We start from the raw sequence: 18,312 nt of genomic DNA on the forward strand, positions 1-18,312 counted from the left end.
TGAAAATGATTTTGATTAATGGGTGACTTTATTATCACTTCTATGTTAACCATGTCTCACAGATGCACTAATCTAGATGTTATTCTTTTTCAGTGGATAGTGCCGACGATTCAGAATTCCATGAAACCATTCCAGGTAAATATTGACATGTGTTGTCTGTTGGACTTTGCCCCATTCCTTTGTACTTGGGGGGTGACTTAAGTTTCATGTACCCTCTATGGCAGGATATGGACTTTTCCAGAATGATGGAGCGCATGTTGAAACTGGCTGTGAGTACAAATACAGACCACATAACCTAAACCCATGTCTCCATTAGGGCTGTCCCTGCCCCCCCCCCCGCCCCCCCCAAAAAAAATATCTTACATTGACAAAGTAGATTTCCCCCCATAAATAGACTGTGTTTTAATAAAATCAACTACACCGAACAAAAATATAAACGCAAAATGTAAAGTGTTGGTTCCATGTGTTAAATTTTGTGTACAAATTTGTTAACACTCTTGTTAGTGAGCATTTCTCCTTTGCCAAGATATTCCATCCATCTGACAGGTGTGGCATATCAAGAAGCTGATTAAACAGCATGATCACAGGTGCACCTTGTGCTGGGAACAATAAGGCCACTTTAACATGTGCCGTTTTGTCACAGATGTCTCAAGTTTTGAGGGAGTGTGCAATTGGCATGCTGACTGGAGGAATGTCCACCAGATAAATTCTGAGGAGTATTTGTGTATGTAATAAAGCCCTTTTGTGGGGGAAAACTCATTCTGATTGGCTGGGTCTGGCTGCCAAGTGGGTGGTCCTATGCACCCCTGCCCAGTCATGTGAAATACATAGATTAGGACCTAATTCATTTATTTCAATTGACTCAATTCCTTATATAAACTGTAACTCAGTAAAGTCTTTGAAAATGTTGCATGTTGTGCGTTATATTTTTGTTCAGTATATATGTACTGAGTTTGACTGATGCTTTAAGGACACTGTTTGATGAAATAAGATACACAAATGTGTTATTTCATAGTTTGTCTTATTTCATCAAATATATACATATATAACACATACATACAGTACCATTCAACAGTTTGGACACCTACTCATTCAAGGGTTTTTATTTTCACTATTTTCTACATTGTAGAATAAAAGTGAAGACATCAAAACTATGAAATAACACGTTTGGAATCATGTCGTTTTTAAAAAAAAAGTTAAATGCCAAGTGTGCAAAGCTGTCAAAGGAAAAGGGTGGCTACTCTGAAGAATCTCAAAATATTTGGTTACTACGTGATTCCATGTGTTATTTCATAGCTTTGATTTCTTTACTATTATTCTACAATATAGTAAAAATAAAGAAAAACCCTTGAATGAGGTTGCCCAAACTGTTGACTGGTACTGTATGTACATAACCCTTCATGTCCAGACTGTCTAATGGCACAAGGCTTCCTCTCCTCTCCCCTCTACCCCAACAGGTTCCCAATCATTTAATCTGGCTCATCTTTTTCTATTGGTTTTTCCACTCTTCCATGAACTTCGTAGCTGAGCTGATGCAGTTTGGAGACAGGGAGTTTTACCGGGACTGGTGGTAAGTAGATGTTGATTTCCAGTTAGCTTTGTATTTGTTTTTAGTTTGTGTTATTCGTGCAGTGATACCGTGTGAATTGTACCATGTGTTTGGGTTACATGTAGTGATAGATGTAATACTAAAATAGCTTAGTCAAAAAAAAAGTTTTACTTCGAGCGAGGCTGCCCTGCACATCCTTTCCCTCCATGTCATATAGTGTTGCAACTTTGTCTCTCTGAGCCAATCACATGTTGTTTTGTAGGAACTCTGAGACGGTCACTTACTTCTGGTCTAACTGGAACATTCCTGTGCACAAGTGGTGCCTCCGGTGAGTAGGAGTTGAAGAAATAACATTGATTGGAACAATACCACCACCTACAGCACTGACTTTATGGCAGTGTGTGTGTTCACTAAGTGTCGTAACCTTCTGTGACATTATAACGGATGGTTTTAAGATCTACTGTAAAGTACACTCTTGGTTACTGTCTACAGTTCCAAACTAATAAATAATTTATTTTCATCCGTTCTCCACAGCCACTTTTACAAGCCCATCATGAGGAGGGGAGTGAATAAGTGGGTCGCCCAAACGGCCGTCTTCCTGGTCTCCGCCTTCTTTCACGAGGTTCGTGTGGGTGGCTGTCATCGAACACTGACTCATGGTTTCACACTTGACTTACCTGATTTTACATTTCAGTGTTAAAGGCTGCACTGTGTAATAGTCCTCCTCCCTCTCTTTCAGTACTTGGTGAGCGTTCCTCTGAAAATGTTCAGACTGTGGGCGTTTATGGGCATGATGTCTCAGGTCAGACAACCTTTTCATTATCAAACAGTGGATTTGGGTGACATGGTCCTTTGTTAATGGTTACACACACACAGGTTTTTAAAGGACCTGGCTTTAGAGTTCAAGGACAGTTTCCCCCTAAAACTGACCTTTTCAGATCCCACTCGCCTGGTTTGTCGGCCGCTTCCTGAGAGGTAACCATGGCAACGCTGCGGTCTGGATTTCGCTCATCATTGGCCAGCCCGTCGCCGTGCTGATGTACGTCCACGACTACTATGTAATACATTACATGTCACAATCATGAACAGTTGGTCGCAAGCAGAGGAGCAATACATTATACTAAAGGACAAATTGAATGTCAAATGTTTACTTTGAAAGGGAAATATTATATGAAGCTTGACTGAATAGTAAGAATTTTACACTAAGTAAATAGTTTGGCCTCCAGAAACAATTTCTCTAATGCACTTATACATCAGAGAGACTTGGCTCCCGTCCTATCATTGCTGTGAAACACTGCCCTGACAAAACTAGAGAACATTTGTAGGCCTTTTCTCTGTTTCTTACTTAGTCTACAATTATGAAGATCAACGCAGACATTCCTATAGATAACCCTTACTATCGGTGTGCTGCTTTTGTCATGCGTTTGACATGTCTTTTTTGCCTTTGATTAAATGACCTGAGTATTTTATTTGAAGTTGTGTGAACTCATGTGGCTGCAGTAATAAGCAGTCACATGTATTGTGCATAAGTCAAGCCAAATATGTTATTACACTTGTGAAACTGTAATGTGTTTGCACTACAATGCATGCTGTTTGCTAATAAACTTTTTTTTTTTTGCTATAATCTTTGTAAATTATATAAATGGAACTGGTGGAGTTGCACATGCAGCTAAGAAAAATATGGAAATGTCTGTTCTACTCCATTACAACCAACTAATTGCAGCATTACCACAAATGGAAGAGGCAAGTAGAAGGGGGAGAAAGTAAGGAACTTGTCTGTCGGCGCTGCGTTAAAGACGTTGTGGTAAATAGAAAGTATACCAGTTTCATTTTAAGGACCAAGAAAAATGTACAGCTGTTCCATATTGCAAAATAGCTAGGAAGAGATTTAAATGTACCGATTCCATGGCACATGTTTATGAACTGATACACAAAACAACGCCGGATTCAAAACTGTTTTTCAATTAAAAATGATAATGCAACCCAATAGAATGTTATAGGGGATACAACCATCCCAGCTCTGCATATTGTGCTGCGAAAAGACAATCATTATAATTTGTTTTGGTACTGTCCATATGTAGCTTGTTTTTGGTCACAGGTTCAGGAATGGCTGAAAAATTGCAACATTTACCTGGAGGCGTTAACTCAGCAAATAGCACTGCTGGGTGATTTAAAGTCAGTCAAATCGATCAATAATAACACTCTTGGCAAAAAAAAAATTAAAATCTGTAAACTGAGAATAGAAAAGGTTCAGAACTTTGAAACGGCACAGTTAAAATATGGCAAGTATATATCAACTGGATGGTGAGATAGCTGGGAGGGGTGGAGTGCTAAAAACAAAACGGTGTATAAGCTGGAAGTAGAAGCCTAAAAACATGGTTGTCCATTAGTTTCCTCCAATTAGGGAAGGGGTGGTAGTTAGGAGGAAAATATATTTACCTAAAGTCACAATCTGCAATAAAACTGATCTACCCCTCCCCCCAAAAATGTACTGAATAGACGAGTGCTCTTAAGATGATATTCAAAGAGCATCAGAGCTTAAGTACAATGTATTGTCAAATAAGTTGATGTTTTATATGCCAATATTGCCATCCTATTAAAAAGATGCTGGTGATCCAAACAGTAACAAGCATATTGATTGTGTTGTACCAAACATACAGTATGCATTTATCCCTTTACCCCATTCCAGACCTGCACTTCAGTGATCCTTTGTTTTGTCACTAGTATACTGGAACTGTGGTCTAGTCAGCCCTCAACCCTTCATGTTCAGTAGGACAGTCTATACATGCCTTTTTTCTTCAGCAAAGGGCCTACTCATTCATGCCCATGTGCCTGACATCTCTACATGAGCCACATAAACCAAATCCAGCCTGTATTCTCACTTCAGAGAAACTAAAGTGCTTAGTTTCTATTGTCATGTATTGTAGAAAGAGTTCGGTTTTAATTCTTTACACTGTTTTCATTCAGGAAGGTTGCTCATTTACAATTTCAAGATTAGTGTGTATTTGATGGGCAGGTAAGAGGTATTTTCAGAATGTGATGTTTGTTTATACTGTAGTAACTCAACTAAAGATCTATTTTAAGCCCCCAATCTAGTGGGTGATATGTTTCTAGAACCTTGAATACCAGTGTGAAGTCAGATAGGATTGCATATGTAGGTGAGAGTAGATTGTTTTATATGAAATAAAATCCTGCCTGTGGAACTGTAACCTGACTATTTGCTTTCTTGTACATAATGTAATAACCATGAGTTTACTATGTACATTGTTGCACAATAATTGAGAGTTCCACTTTGGAATTTGCTGATTTTTATGCTAAACAATGTTTATTGTGCAGAGAAACAAGAATTTAGGAAACAATCACATGGTTCCAAAATATGAAAGAAAAATAAACATTACAAATTCAGACAATCTGCAGATATGGAGGAGGAGAATCGATTCAGCTGCCCTACTGCTATAAAAATACAGAAGACAAACATGTCAATTAGCTACAAGAACTGCAATCCATATTGTACTTTTCTTCAACAGATCATTCTTTGAGATGCATATGGACCCTGGTCAAAAAGTAGTGCACTATAAAGGGAATTTGGTGCTATTTGGGGTGCAGACTGTATGAGCTGTAGTCCAGAAGAAATATGAGATTGAACTGAACATCACTGTCAACGTTTCACTCTGTGTTCGAGTCAACATAATATTAGCCCCCTTTCAATGCAACATACGGAAACAAAATGAACTATGCACGACTCAGTCAGATTTAGTTTTAGGCAGAGCGCACCATCGGAGGATTCTATTGCATTGACAGGCACGAGCAGTCATGAATAAATGTGCTTGTTTTGAGATCAAAGCAAGATATTTTTTCCTAGTTATTAGCCCAGTTATAGCTAGTCAGCAATGAAGGAGTGATGGCTTCCAACAAAAGCACAAAATGTGTACATTTCTAGCCATCTTTGAAAAGCGAGTCAGGTAAAAGCTGTTTTATGTCTTGAAGGAGCAGTGCTGTATAAATAAGATCGGTTGCCAGTAAGCATCACACTGCTACTGTAGGCCGTATCATAGAACTATTATTCACTATTTCAATAGTTAGTTCCATGTTAAAATGTTATGGGATGCATTTTCTCCATTGCTTTTGATGATAGGCGACTCTGGTAGGCCAACATTATAATCAAATAGCCACCGTAGCAAACTAACTTAAGCAGGCCTCAGTGTTCACAGTAAACGCGCGCCAGAGGTGACACAGAATTTTCCCTCAAGTTGGTGCTCAGCAGACCTAAAATTAGCTCAGTGCCGGAATTTCTTTTAGGAAGCATTGGCTGTAGGCCTACATTATGACAAAATGTATCTTGAAATTGACATTATTTGTGCTCACCTTTGCTTTGTTCTGTACAGGTAAATACAGTTTGAACTCTGCAGGGAGCTCATCCTCCGAGTACAGTCGGTCAGAGAAGTACACTCTCCGGATGCGGCAGTTTGCATGGATCTGGAACAAAACATGGATTTCACCTTTATTTAACCTGGTAGGCTAGTTGAGAACAACTAACCTGGTAGGCTAGTTGAGAACAACTAACCTGGTAGGCTAGTTGAGAACAACTAACCTGGTAGGCTAGTTGAGAACAAGTTCTCATTTACAACTGCGACCTGGCCAAGATAAAGCAAAGCAGTGCGACACAAACAGTTACACATGGAATAAACAAGAGTACAGTCAATAACACAATAGAGAAAAAAGTCTATATAGTGTGTGCAAATGGCGTGAGGTGGTAAGGCAATAAATAGGCCATAGTAGCAAATTACAGTTTAGCAAATTAACACTGGAATGATAGATGAGCATATGATGACGATGTGCAAGTAGAAATACTGGTGTGCAAAAGAGCAGAAAAGTAAATAAAAACAATATGGGGATGATGTAGGTAGATTTGCTGTAAATAGCTGATGTAGTTAGGTGATGTAGTCACTGATTTAGTGAGGGAAATATAAATCTCCAGCTTCAGCGATTTTTGCAATCTGTTCCAATCATTGGCAGCAGAGAACTGGAAGGAAAGGTGGCCAATCGAGGTGTTGGCTTTGGGGACGCCCAGTGAGATATACCTGCTGGAACGCCTGCCTTGGGTGGGTGTTGTTATCGTGACCAGTGAGCTGAGATAAGGTGGAGCTTTACCTAGCATAGACCTATAGATGACCTGGAGCCAGTGGGTCTGGCAACGAATATGTAGCGAGGGCCAGCCGACGAGAGCATACAGGTCGCAGTGGTGGGTGGTATAAGGGGCTTTGGTGACAAAACAGATGGCACTGTGATCCAATTTGCTGAGTAGAGTATTGGAAGCACTGCATCCAATTTGCTGAGTAGAGTATTGGAAGCTATTTTGTAAATGACATCGCCGAAGTCGAGGATCGGTAGGACAATCAGTTTTACGAGGGTTATGTTTGACGGAGTGAGTGAAGGAGGCTTTGTTGCGAAATAGGAAGCCGATTCTAGATTTAATTTTGGATTGGAGATGTTTAATATGAGTCTGGAAGGAGAGTTTACAGTCTAGCCAGACACCTAGGTATTTGTAGTTGTCCGCATATTCTAAGTCAGAACCGTCCAGAGGAGTGATGCTAGTCGGGCGGGCAGCGAACGGTTGAAAAGCATGCACTTGGTTTTACTAGCATTTAAGAGCAGTTGGAGGCCATGGAAGGAGTGTTGTATGGCATTGAAGCTTGTTTGGAGGTTAGTTAACACAGTGTCCAAAGAAGGGCCAGATGTATACAGAATGGTGTCGTCTGCGTAGACGTGGATCAGGGAATCACTCGCTGCAAAAGCGACATCGTTGATATATACAAAGGAAAGAGTCGGCCCAAAAATGGAACCCTGTGGTACCCCCAAAGAGACTGCCAGAGGTCCGGACAACAGGCCCTCCGATTTGACACACTGAACTCTGTCTGAGAAGTAGTTGGTGAACCAGGCGAGGCAGTCATTTGAGAAACCAAGGCTGTTGAGTCTGCCGATAAAGATACGGTGATTGACGGAGTCGAAAGCCTTGGCCAGGTCGATGAAGACAGCTGCACAGTACTGTCTTTTATCGATGGCGGTTATGATATCGTTTAGTACCTTGAACGTGTCTGAGGTGCACCCGTGACCAGCTCGGAAACCGGATTGCACAGCGGAGAAGGTACGGTGGGATTCGAAATGGTCAGTGATCTGTTTATTAACTTGGCTTTCGAAGAATTTAGAAAGGCAGGGCAGGATGGATATAGGTCTATAACAGTTTGGGTCTAGAGTGTCACCCCCTTTGAAGAGGGGGATGACCGCGGCAGCTTTCCAATCTTGGTAATAGGGGTTGCAACAATGGTGGCATATAATTTTAGAAAGAGGGTCCAGCTGATTTGTACGGGTCCAGGTTTTGCAGCTCTTTCAGAACATCCGCTATCTGGATTTGGGTGATAGAGAAGCTGGGGAGGCTTGGGCAAGTAGCTGCAGGGGGTGCAGAGCTGTTGGCAGGGGTTGGGGTAGCCAGGAGGAAAGCATGGCCAACCGAAGAGGAATGCTTCTTGAAATTCGATTATCGTGGATTTATCGGTGGTGACAGTGTTATCTAGCCTCAGTACAGTGGGCAGCTGGGAGGAGGTGCTCTTATTCTCCATGGACTTTACAGTGTCCCAAAACTGGAGTTAGAGCTTCAGGATGCAAATTTCTGTTTGAAAAAGCTAGCCTTTACTTTGCTGACTGACTGTGTGTAAAATGCAGGCAAGGTAATGCAATGTGCCATTTAATCTTATTCCAAACATAGCCTAACTGATAATTCAAAGTTTGACATAAGAGATAGCCTGGTCCCAGGTCTGCCTGTACTGTCTTGCCAACCCCTATGGTCACCAAACTTGGCATGCCAATGACCACAGGAGTTGCAAGGCAGCACAAACAGACCTGTGACCAGGCTAGGTAAGAGTATAGTGTATCTTGGACCATGACCCTGGTCCATGAGCCTTTCTGACTGACCTGCACACGGAGTGTCTCGATGTAGTTGGTGCCGTAGGCCCGCCGTGTGAAGTCAGACAGGTTGAACTGGATCTGGTTCCAGCCATCGTCCAGCCTCATGGGCATGGTACAGATGAAGGGTTTTACCCGCGTGGTGCTCTGGTAGTTACTGGCCCGAAACCGCCTCCTCACATTCTTGTCATCCAACACCTGCGATTGGAAAGGGAGAGCTAAGCTCAGTCAAACTGATCACTTGTACCCTTTTCACACCACTGAGCCAAACCGAAGCGAGCTGTACTGGACTGGCCTGGTTACGCATCCACCATTGTAGCTGGAACCACACTGTAAAGAAGAATATGAATAGAATTTAAACGAGCCAGTGCAGTACGGGTCAGCCCTCATGGTGTCAATCAGGCATTGTTGTATAAGGAATTGCTTTACATGTTTTACAATATTGTACAGCTTTCTTTGTATACATATGCAATGGATCTGATTGTTGACTTGGATGATAACCTACCTGGACTTCAAAGGTGAAATACTTCTTCAAGTTCTTGATGATCATAACCAAGAAAGGTAGTTTGATGCCAAGTGTCTTCTTTGGGTCTGCCGGACATGTGATGTAAGTTGTGCTGTTGAATTTGAAGAGAAATGGTTAGATGTGGTTGTCCGAGTAAGAGAAAACAGGCTAGTGAACATAGAACAAGCTTACCTGACATTTGTTCCCTCCACTTCAAGCACCAGCGACTGGATGTCATTGTCTGTAATCCGTTTTATGTGGCCGTTCCTGACCTATAGCACAAGCAACATTTTGAAATGGGTAAGCTAGCGTGTACTATTACTTTTAATAAATGTGTTTTATTGAATGTGAACTCAGGAAGATTAGGCAAACTCTGATTAACTAATGGGTATCTAACCTAGCTAATAAACTGACGTTAGCTAGCTAACTAAAGGCCTGATTATGACAGTGGCATGAGGAGTACAATGACAACACAGTAGCCTTCAAATCGGAGTTAAAACAAAGCTTACAGCATGACATGCCCTAATGCTAGCTAGACACTGGACAGTTTATGAGGACAACAAATCAGCTAGCTACTAACTTTAGTAACGTTAGTTAACTTCTAGATTTATACTGCATTGTCATGCGCAAACTGGTTATCTAGCTAGTTATATGGCTAGTTAGCTACTTGCTCTCTGGAGCTCACCACCATACCAAGCCCTGCAATAAAGCTAGCCTTGTCAAATTAGCAAGCAAATTCATGCGTAAGCTTGTGTAAATCGTTGCTTACCTTTTTATCCCATATCTGAAGAGGTTTGCTCCCAATGCTATACAATATAGATAGGAATCCACTTTGGAATGTGTTTTTAAACATTTTCTGTGCGTTTATAACGCCGTCTCATGTGCATGTGTTGTTACTTGTTGCTAACGTTACTTTAGTTCAGCTAATTGATTCAGCTTACGCTTCAACTCCAAGTTCCGTGTGGCACACAATAATGGTGCTTCCTTCTGCCTCGCAAAACGCCCAAAAAGATACGCGTCTTCTATGAAAAGTACCTTCAGAAATGTTACTAAAGTTTTTGCCGTCCGGCACCACCGTCTGTACCGGCAATATAAACCATGCACTTTTCCCCTTTTGTGTTGTTGAGTTGCTATAAAATGTCAGGCGGCCCCCTTATCACAGCGGACTTCATTGTTGACTCGTATCAGCTACCATGGAAACACAACGCTTTAGCGGGGCCAGAGACACTTTTGAGGAGATGGGAAACTCCATAGAGCCAGCTCGTAGTTAGGTGGGGCCTTATTACACCCCTTTCTGTGTTTGCAAAGATTGCCACATGAGGGCGATGCTCGCAAATTGGTGGCAGAATTATGGGGGATTTCTTAGAAAGTCAGCAAAAAAGCCTCTATTTACATGTTGTTTATGCGTGCATTTCACACTACTTTTGGATTATACTTGTACTTTCAGGCTTGTATGAATGTCCTGCTTAATATAATGTTTGTGTCATGGCAAATCAACTGCATTATACTTCAAAAACCTTTCAATCAGAACTCTAGTTCTTAGGCTAGCTTTTGTTACAGCCTATGTCAATGGGCTTTAGCATTCTATGCCAACAATTCCTGCATCCAAAATAGTTATTTTGCAAAGATAACAACTAAATTTAATCTTAGTGACTGTTCAAGCAATAATCTAAACATCATTGTAAAGGGTATGAGAACCCCAAAATATATATTTAGTTTAGAATTCATATAAACGTAAATCTTAGCTATGTTGAATGGCTTTATTTCTGCAGCCAAGTGTCCAGCGCGCATCTGTACCTTATGTCAATGTGTTGTGTCCTGGAAAGGGGTCTATAAATTCCTCCATCAATTGCACAATATAATTTTTATCCCCTCCTTTCTGTAATATCTCTGGCATGGCTGTCTGTCATGAGGGGTCTGCAACATTGTAACACAATGGGACTGTCTAAAAACATAACTGCAACAGTGTAGCACCGTTTAACTCCCACAATATGTTTTGCAACATCTGAATTACCTCTTCCGTTTCATCAAATAGCTTATTGTGTTTTTGATTAGACATAAAATAAAACTAATTATTTATTCCAATCCCAGAGAAGGTTAAAATTGTTCTAATAACACAAAACAAGATGAGATGATTGAGCCCTATCAGGGCTCCATAATCATCATGTTTAGCCAACAGAGCTCGTGATTTGGCGGGAAGGGTGGGCTTTTTGGCAAACCGACAGAATCCAAGGTAACAAGAGCACAAGGGCAGGGTTAGAAAAGTTGAACTATGAAATAACACATATAGAATAATTTAGTAACCAAAAAAAGTGTTAAACAAATCAAAATATATTTTAGATTTTTAGATTCTTCAAAGTAGTCACCCTTTGCCTTGATGACAGTTTTGCACACTCTGGTGACGCGTCTCGGCATCTCTCCTGGGTTCTATTCCATTGTTTTTTATCACACAGCTGGGCACAGCGACTTTACCTTCAATCCAGAATCAAAACAACACCATGATGAGAATGACCGAAGAAACACAACACAATGATGAGAATGACGGAAGAAACACAACACAATGATGAGAATGACGGAAGAAACACAACACAATGATGAGAATGACGGAAGAAACACAACACAATGATGAGAATGACGGAAGAAACACAACACAATGATGAGAATGACGGAAGAAACACAACACAATGATGAGAATGACCGAAGAAACACAACACAATGATGAGAATGACGGAAGAAACACAACACAATGATGAGAATGACAGAAGAAACACAACACAATGATGAGAATGATGGAAGAAAAACAAAATGAATGGATTGAGGGAACGAACATATGACATATATCCGATGCTAAACCTTTGGATACATTTTTTACACATTTTATTCTTGTCGTGGAACAGGGACAGTACTAGGAACCTCCAAAATGTGTGATATAATCACTGAAACCTCCCTTATTAAATAGATAACACACTGCCATAAAGTGGTGATAACTAGACAGACTAATCATTTCACTGGGTCTTTTTCTCCCCACATTCACTATAAAAAACATTGTCATGTGTACAGCTGTTGTGTTCCAGGCCAGTTCAAATCTATGAAATCTTGAGCATTGAAGTAGATTGAGCACAAACTCAGTTGAATATCTGAAAATGCTCTAGGCCTATTGACAGTGGGAATTGTTCCTACATTGGGTAAAATTTGAAAGCTTGTTTAGGAAAGTAGTCTGCCCTGCTCACGGCTTCCACATACAATACTGCTTTATATGACTCCCTTTGCTATTTTGAATTAGTGTAATGTTTATTTTGTCCTGCCATGTAACTTTAAAAAAAGCATTATATTAACTTTTTCAAACAAGGCAGAATGGGGTTTTGTGCGTTTTACAGCCATTTACCCTTGGGTTCTCAATTAACTTTTTCATTGGTAGCGCAGTAGGCTACAGGAACCCCAGAAAAAAGTATCCTACCTTTAAAGCACATCTCCTTGGGAGATTATGAATTGGTTTAGCTCAACTCTTCGGGTCCTCTCCTCCATCCTCACTTCACCTCCTGTACAAAAAGGTGAAAGGTGATCAAGAAGAGGAAGGGAGGAGAGCAAATGTGGAAACAAATACGCTTGTATGAAATGAGACACTCTTTCTTCACTAGTACGTCATCAGGCAAATTAAGTTTACAGGGATGGAATCCCTAGATAAGTGTGTAAAGTAGTAAAAAGGTCAACTAACCTAGTCAATCAACATCTACAGGTGTTTTATTGTGTCCTCTTCATACAGAATAAGGCTTTCAATTGTTGGCCATTCATTGTGTTTAGCCTGAGGCCAGACTTAAGGGTTACTCATGTGCTATACCAGGCTTCCAATGGCAGTAGCCATGACTTTTACCAGCCATAAGATATGATCAAAAGGGCCTTTTGAAGAAATAATTAGCTGTAGCTTTCCATATGAAACAATAGTGAATTCTGAATCATTATTGAGCTATAGTGTATGTATCATAGTCTCCATTGTAAGATCCCGGTCATGTTTCTATTTAGTATGAGCCCAAGTGTTGTATTTTCTGATACATTTTCTCCCAGGATCAGTTAATTACATATTTTCATTGGATGTGTTATAGTTTATAATTGTGGGCTATTGTTGCTGTTCTACCCTAATGTTTCCACTTCAGCTCAAACCTACAATCCATGCAAACCCTTACTGACTTATGACATATGGAAGAACCTAATGGTGTGTAATTGCTCCTCTCCATGCATAAAATCCCCCAGGAGTTTGGATTTAAGCCTGTAGCTATTTATTTGTTTGTTATCCACATAAATTATTTATCTTTGGTAGATATATTCTGCTATTGGAATGCAATAAATACTATCATTCTCATTTTGCATGTAGGCCGTGTGCTCAGCGCAGCAACACTGGGCCAAAACATATATCATATTTCCTTTAGGACTGCAGGATGGCTTTTATGCAACTTACTTTCGTTCATTTTTCCCTTTTAGAAATACGTATCTTGGCATAATATATTTGGCAATGTGGCCCCAAAAAGTTGATTGTCCAATATTTGGACATTTGACACATCATTTATTTACCCATCTAGACATTTTGGTTACGTACAAAATGGCACCCTATTCCCTATATAGTGCACTAATTAGGAAATAAGTTACTATACATTATTGAGAAAAAAAATGTAGTTTCTATGCCTGTGATATGTGGTTGTCCCACCTTGCTATCTTAATATGAATGCACTAACTAAGTCGCTCTGGATAAGAGCATCTGCTAAATGACTAAAATGTAAATGTCAAGATGTTGAGTTTTAGATAAATAAATAACGAATCAAGTGGACAAATGTTATAGTCAGACGTATCTCGGACATGGACTTTATTGGCTACATCACAAAACCCATTCCTGACCTAACCGTATCCCCCGTTCGGCCCTTTTCTCTTCGGTATAATAGCCCGAGTACCAGATGAATCTAAACATTGCTGCCTCCCGAGCCACCGCATCCTTCGGTACCATCCACACACTGCTTAAATTATCCAGCAAAGTGGCCCGGCTCATACCAAGCAAGGTAGGATATCTGCCACATGATACCGCAGCGGGACGCACTCTTCTTCTCCCTCTCATCCATCACTTCTCACTTCATCTCATCTGTCAATCAAATGTATTGCTGTGTGGTCTTGAATGACTGGAATAACAGACTGTGCTGTATATGCAATGCACAGGCTATGTAACCATCAATCAATCAATCAAATTTATTTAGTTTGGTGGAGGAGGAATAATGGTCTGGGGCTGTTTTTCATGGTTCGGGCTAGGGCCCTTAGGTCTAGTGAGGGGAAATCTTAACACTACAGCATACAATGACATTCTAGATGATTCTGTGCTTTCAACATTGTAGCAACAGTTTGGGGAAGGCCCTTTCCTGTTTCAGCATGACATTGCCCCTGTGCACAAAGCGAGGATCATACAGAAATGGCTTGTCGAGATCAGTGTGGAAGAACTTCACTGGCCTGCAGAGCCCTGACCTCAACTCCATCCCTGCAGCAATGTTCCAACATCTAGTGGAAAGCCTTCCCAGAAGAGTGGAGGCTGTTATAGACGCAAAAGGAGGGTCCAACTCCATATTAATGCCCATGACTTTGGAATTAGATGTTTGACGAGCAGGTGTCCACATACTTTTTTTGGTCATGTAGTGTGGTCATGTAGTGTAGTCAAAGGTAGAGGAAAGATGGAGGAGAGAGTGTGCTGAAATAGCAGTGGGCCGGATTCCAACCCATGCTGCAGTGATATTTTCCGGAGGCAGCAGCTTGGAACGTCAGACCAGCCTAGACCATGTGAACAAGTCAAGCGAATTCAAAAGTACATCGTCACAGAGTCTCAATACACTTTACAAGAGGGAATAAACAGCAACAACATCGCTCAGCCTCTCATTATGAAAAGCAACAACAACATCAACAGCTAATTTGTACACTGGCTAATTAAAACACACCAGTTTTCCCTCCCTTCATGTTCTGACCTTAGTTATTTTTGTTATGTCTTTGTTATAGTATGGTCAGGGCGTGAGTGGGGTGGGTTGTCTATGTTAGTTTTTCTATGATTTGCTATTTCTGTGTTCGGCCTGGTATGGTTCTCAATCAGAGGCAGCTGTCAATCGTTGTCCCTGATTGAGAACCATATTTAGGTAGCCTGTTTTCTATTGTGTTTGGTGGGTGATTATTTTCTGTTGTGTGTCTGCACCAGCCAGAACTGTTTTCAGTTGTGTGTCTGCACCAGCCAGAACTGTTGTCGGTCGTTTCTCTTTGTTAGTTTTGTTATTTCCGTGTTCATTCTAATAAATATGGACACATACAACGCTGCACCTTGGTCCTCTTCTCCTTCATACGACGACCGTTACAAGTTGAAGTCTCACTAGCTGATGTCACAGGAGGTTGGGGATGATGGGTTTGTGGTAATGGCTGGAGCGGAATTACTGGAATGGTATCGAATACTTTCCATGTGTTTGATGCCATCACATATGTTCTGTTCCAGCCATTATTATGAGCTGTCCTCCCCTCAGCAGCCTCCACTGGTTGATGCACAGAATAATCCAATCTCCTCCTCCTGCTGGGGGGGGGGGGGGGGGGTATTTAATGTATTTATAAAGCCCTTCTCACATCGGCTGATGTCACAAAGTGCTGTACAGAAACCCAGCCTAATACCCAAAACAGCAAGCAATGCAGGTGTTGAAGCACGGTGGCTAGGAACGACTCCCTAGAAAGGCCAAAACCTAGGAAGAACCCTAGAGAGGACCCAGGCTCTGAGGGGTGGCCAGTCCTCTTCTGGTTGTACCGGGTGGAGATTATAACAGAACATGGCCAAGATGTTCAAATGTTCATAGATGACCAGCAATAACAAGTGGCACCCTATTCCCTATAAAGTGCACTACTTTTGACCAGAGCCCTATGGTGCCATTTGGGACAGACACACTGACTTTCACAGTATATTATCTTTACCCTGAAGAGATTCTCTGGCTCTTGGCTGCGCTAGGTTGCAGATCACAGTCATTGTTTCCATCTCTTTGTGTCTGTGTCCAGGATGGCTGCATTCCACTGCTCCTAGCTGTCGAAGCCAGGCATGTTGGAATCGTTAAGGGGCTCCTTAGAACTCTAGCCGAGCCTCAGCTTAGGGCTCAGAAAACAGGAAGAGCCAACAAAGGTGTCTGGGGTTGCATGGGCCCAGCAAAATGTGTGATTTATGAATAACAGCTATACTGTAGCATTATTAATAATAATAATATGTTATTGATACATAATAAAGTATGAGTTAGGGTTTGAAAATAACTTAGTAGCTCTGGATAGGAAATCTGTGTAGTTACTAGTCAATTAATGGACAGTTAGGTGAATCAAAAAAGATTGACAATTCATTTGATATTAAAGATGCACTCCAGGAACTTAAGCACAACATTAGTAACATATAGTATAAATTGGATTCATAACATTATCATACAAATTGCACATTTAAAAAAAAATAAAAACATAGTAGGACGTAACATATCATACGAAATGGATAATGTAGTAGACAATTTCATGACATACTACACAAACAAACAGAGACCACTTACGGCTCTTCAGCTCCACTTTCAAAACTACTGACTGAAATTATACAGTCAACTTATAGGTGTAATGGTGGGTACACCCAATCAACTATAGTACTATGTCACATAACACCAGTCTAGTATGTACTGTATAACATTATGTCGCATAACACCATTCTAGTATGTATAACATGTCACATAACACCAGTCTAATATGTAGTGTATAACATTATGTCACAAAACACCAGTCTAGTATGTTCTGTATAACATTATGTCACATAACACCAGTCTAGTATGTATAACATGTCACATAACACCAGTCTAATATGTAGTGTATGACATTATGTCACATAACACCAGTCTAGTATGTATAACATGTCACATAACACCAGTCTAATATGTAGTGTATAACATTATGTCACATTACACCATTACACTGTATAACATTGTCATTTACACCAGTCTAGTATGTATAACATGTCACATAACACCAGTCTAATATGTAGTGTATAACATTATGTCACAAAACACCAGTCTAGTATGTACTGTATAACATTATGTCACATAACACCAGTCTGGTATGTATAACATTATGTCGCATAACACCAGTCTAATATGTTCTGTATATCATTATGTCACATAACACCAGTCTAGTATGTTCTGTATAACATTATGTCATATAACACCAGTCTAGTGTGTATAACATGTCACATAACACGAGTTTAGTATGTAGTGTATAACATTATGTCACATAACACCAGTCTAGTATGTATAACATTATGTCATTTAACACCAGTCTAGTATGTATAACATGTCACATAACACCAGTCTAATATGTAGTGTATAACATTATGTCACAAAACACCAGTCTAGTATGTACTGTATAACATTATGTCACATAACACCAGTCTGGTATGTATAACATTATGTCGCATAACACCAGTCTAATATGTTCTGTATATCATTATGTCACATAACACCAGTCTAGTATGTTCTGTATAACATTATGTCATATAACACCAGTCTAGTGTGTATAACATGTCACATAACACGAGTTTAGTATGTAGTGTATAACATTATGTCACATAACATCAGTCTAGTGTGTATAACATGTCACATAACACCAGTCTAGTATGTAGTGTATAACATTATGTCACATAACACCAGTCTAGTATGTAGTGTATAACATTATGTCACATAACACCAGTCTAGTATGTAGTGTATAACATTATGTCACATAACACCAGTCTAGTATGTATAACATTATGTCACATAACACCAGTCTAGTATGTATAACATTATGTCACATAACACCAGTCTAGTATGTAGTGTATAACATTATGTCATGTAACACCAGTCTAGTGTGTATAACATGTCACATAACACCAGTCTAGAATGTAGTGTATAACATTATGTCACATAACACCAGTCTAGTATGTATAACATTATGTCACATAACACCAGTCTAGTATGTATAACATTATGTCACATAACACCAGTCTAGTATGTATGACATTATGTCACATAACACCAGTCTAGTATGTAGTGTATAACATTATGTCATGTAACACCAGTCTAGTATGTATAACATTATGTCACATAACACCAGTCTGGTATGTAGTGTATAACATTTTGTCATGTAACACCAGTCTAGTATGTAGTGTATAACATTATGTCACATAACACCAGTCTAGTATGTATAACATTATGTCACATAACACCAGTCTAGTATGTATAACATTATGTCACAT

General features: G+C 40.1%; 2 protein-coding genes across 4 annotated transcripts in view; one reads left to right on the forward strand and one right to left on the reverse strand.

The window, feature by feature from the left end:
• Window positions 1-4,758, forward strand: part of LOC110496672 (diacylglycerol O-acyltransferase 1) — a 28,971-nt gene extending 24,213 nt beyond the window's left edge. The window contains exons 11-17 of one of the 2 annotated variants that reach the window (XR_016488612.1): window positions 94-135; window positions 225-269; window positions 1,525-1,570; window positions 1,812-1,877; window positions 2,084-2,171; window positions 2,289-2,351; window positions 2,488-4,758. Coding sequence is in view for 1 of the 2 variants with exons in the window: in XM_021572695.3 (XP_021428370.3) it covers window positions 94-135; window positions 225-269; window positions 1,458-1,570; window positions 1,812-1,877; window positions 2,084-2,171; window positions 2,289-2,351; window positions 2,488-2,634 (564 nt within the window). In the remaining variant the exon portion in view is untranslated. Of the gene's footprint in view, window positions 1-93; window positions 136-224; window positions 270-1,457; window positions 1,571-1,811; window positions 1,878-2,083; window positions 2,172-2,288; window positions 2,352-2,487 lie in introns of both variants that reach the window. The other variant, XM_021572695.3, reaches the window with a different exon arrangement.
• Window positions 4,759-4,847: 89 nt separating this feature from the next.
• Window positions 4,848-10,325, reverse strand: cfap20 (cilia and flagella associated protein 20). Of its 2 annotated transcripts, none has more exons than XM_021572696.3 (6): window positions 9,784-10,325; window positions 9,207-9,286; window positions 9,015-9,126; window positions 8,519-8,707; window positions 5,915-6,025; window positions 4,848-5,002 (listed from the first exon to the last, which is right to left on the reverse strand). In XM_021572696.3, the coding sequence occupies exons 1-6, from the start codon at window positions 9,865-9,867 to the stop codon at window positions 4,997-4,999; spliced, it is 582 nt and encodes a 193-aa protein (XP_021428371.1). In that variant the 5' UTR covers window positions 9,868-10,325; the 3' UTR covers window positions 4,848-4,996. The 2 variants fall into 2 exon arrangements, with proteins under 2 accessions (XP_021428371.1, XP_021428372.1); XM_021572697.3 differs by having other exon boundaries at window positions 4,848-4,999; window positions 9,784-10,316.
• Between the last annotated feature and the right edge of the window lie 7,987 nt (window positions 10,326-18,312).

This window comes from Oncorhynchus mykiss, chromosome 18, assembly GCF_057628025.1.
Source record: "Oncorhynchus mykiss isolate SJ-2025 chromosome 18, ASM5762802v1, whole genome shotgun sequence".
Lineage (NCBI taxonomy): Eukaryota > Metazoa > Chordata > Actinopteri > Salmoniformes > Salmonidae > Oncorhynchus > Oncorhynchus mykiss.

Coding starts and splice junctions, on each gene's coding strand:
- cfap20 (XM_021572696.3), bottom strand. CDS start 9,867: ATGTTTAAAAACACATTCCAAAGTGGATTCCTATCTATATTGTATAGC. Junction 9,127..9,206: donor GTGGAGGGAACAAATGTCAG/GTAAGCTTGTTC, acceptor CAAATTCAACAG/CACAACTTACATCACATGTC. Junction 6,026..8,518: donor TCGAGACACTCCGTGTGCAG/GTCAGTCAGAAA, acceptor GTTTTGTTCCAG/ATCCATGCAAACTGCCGCAT.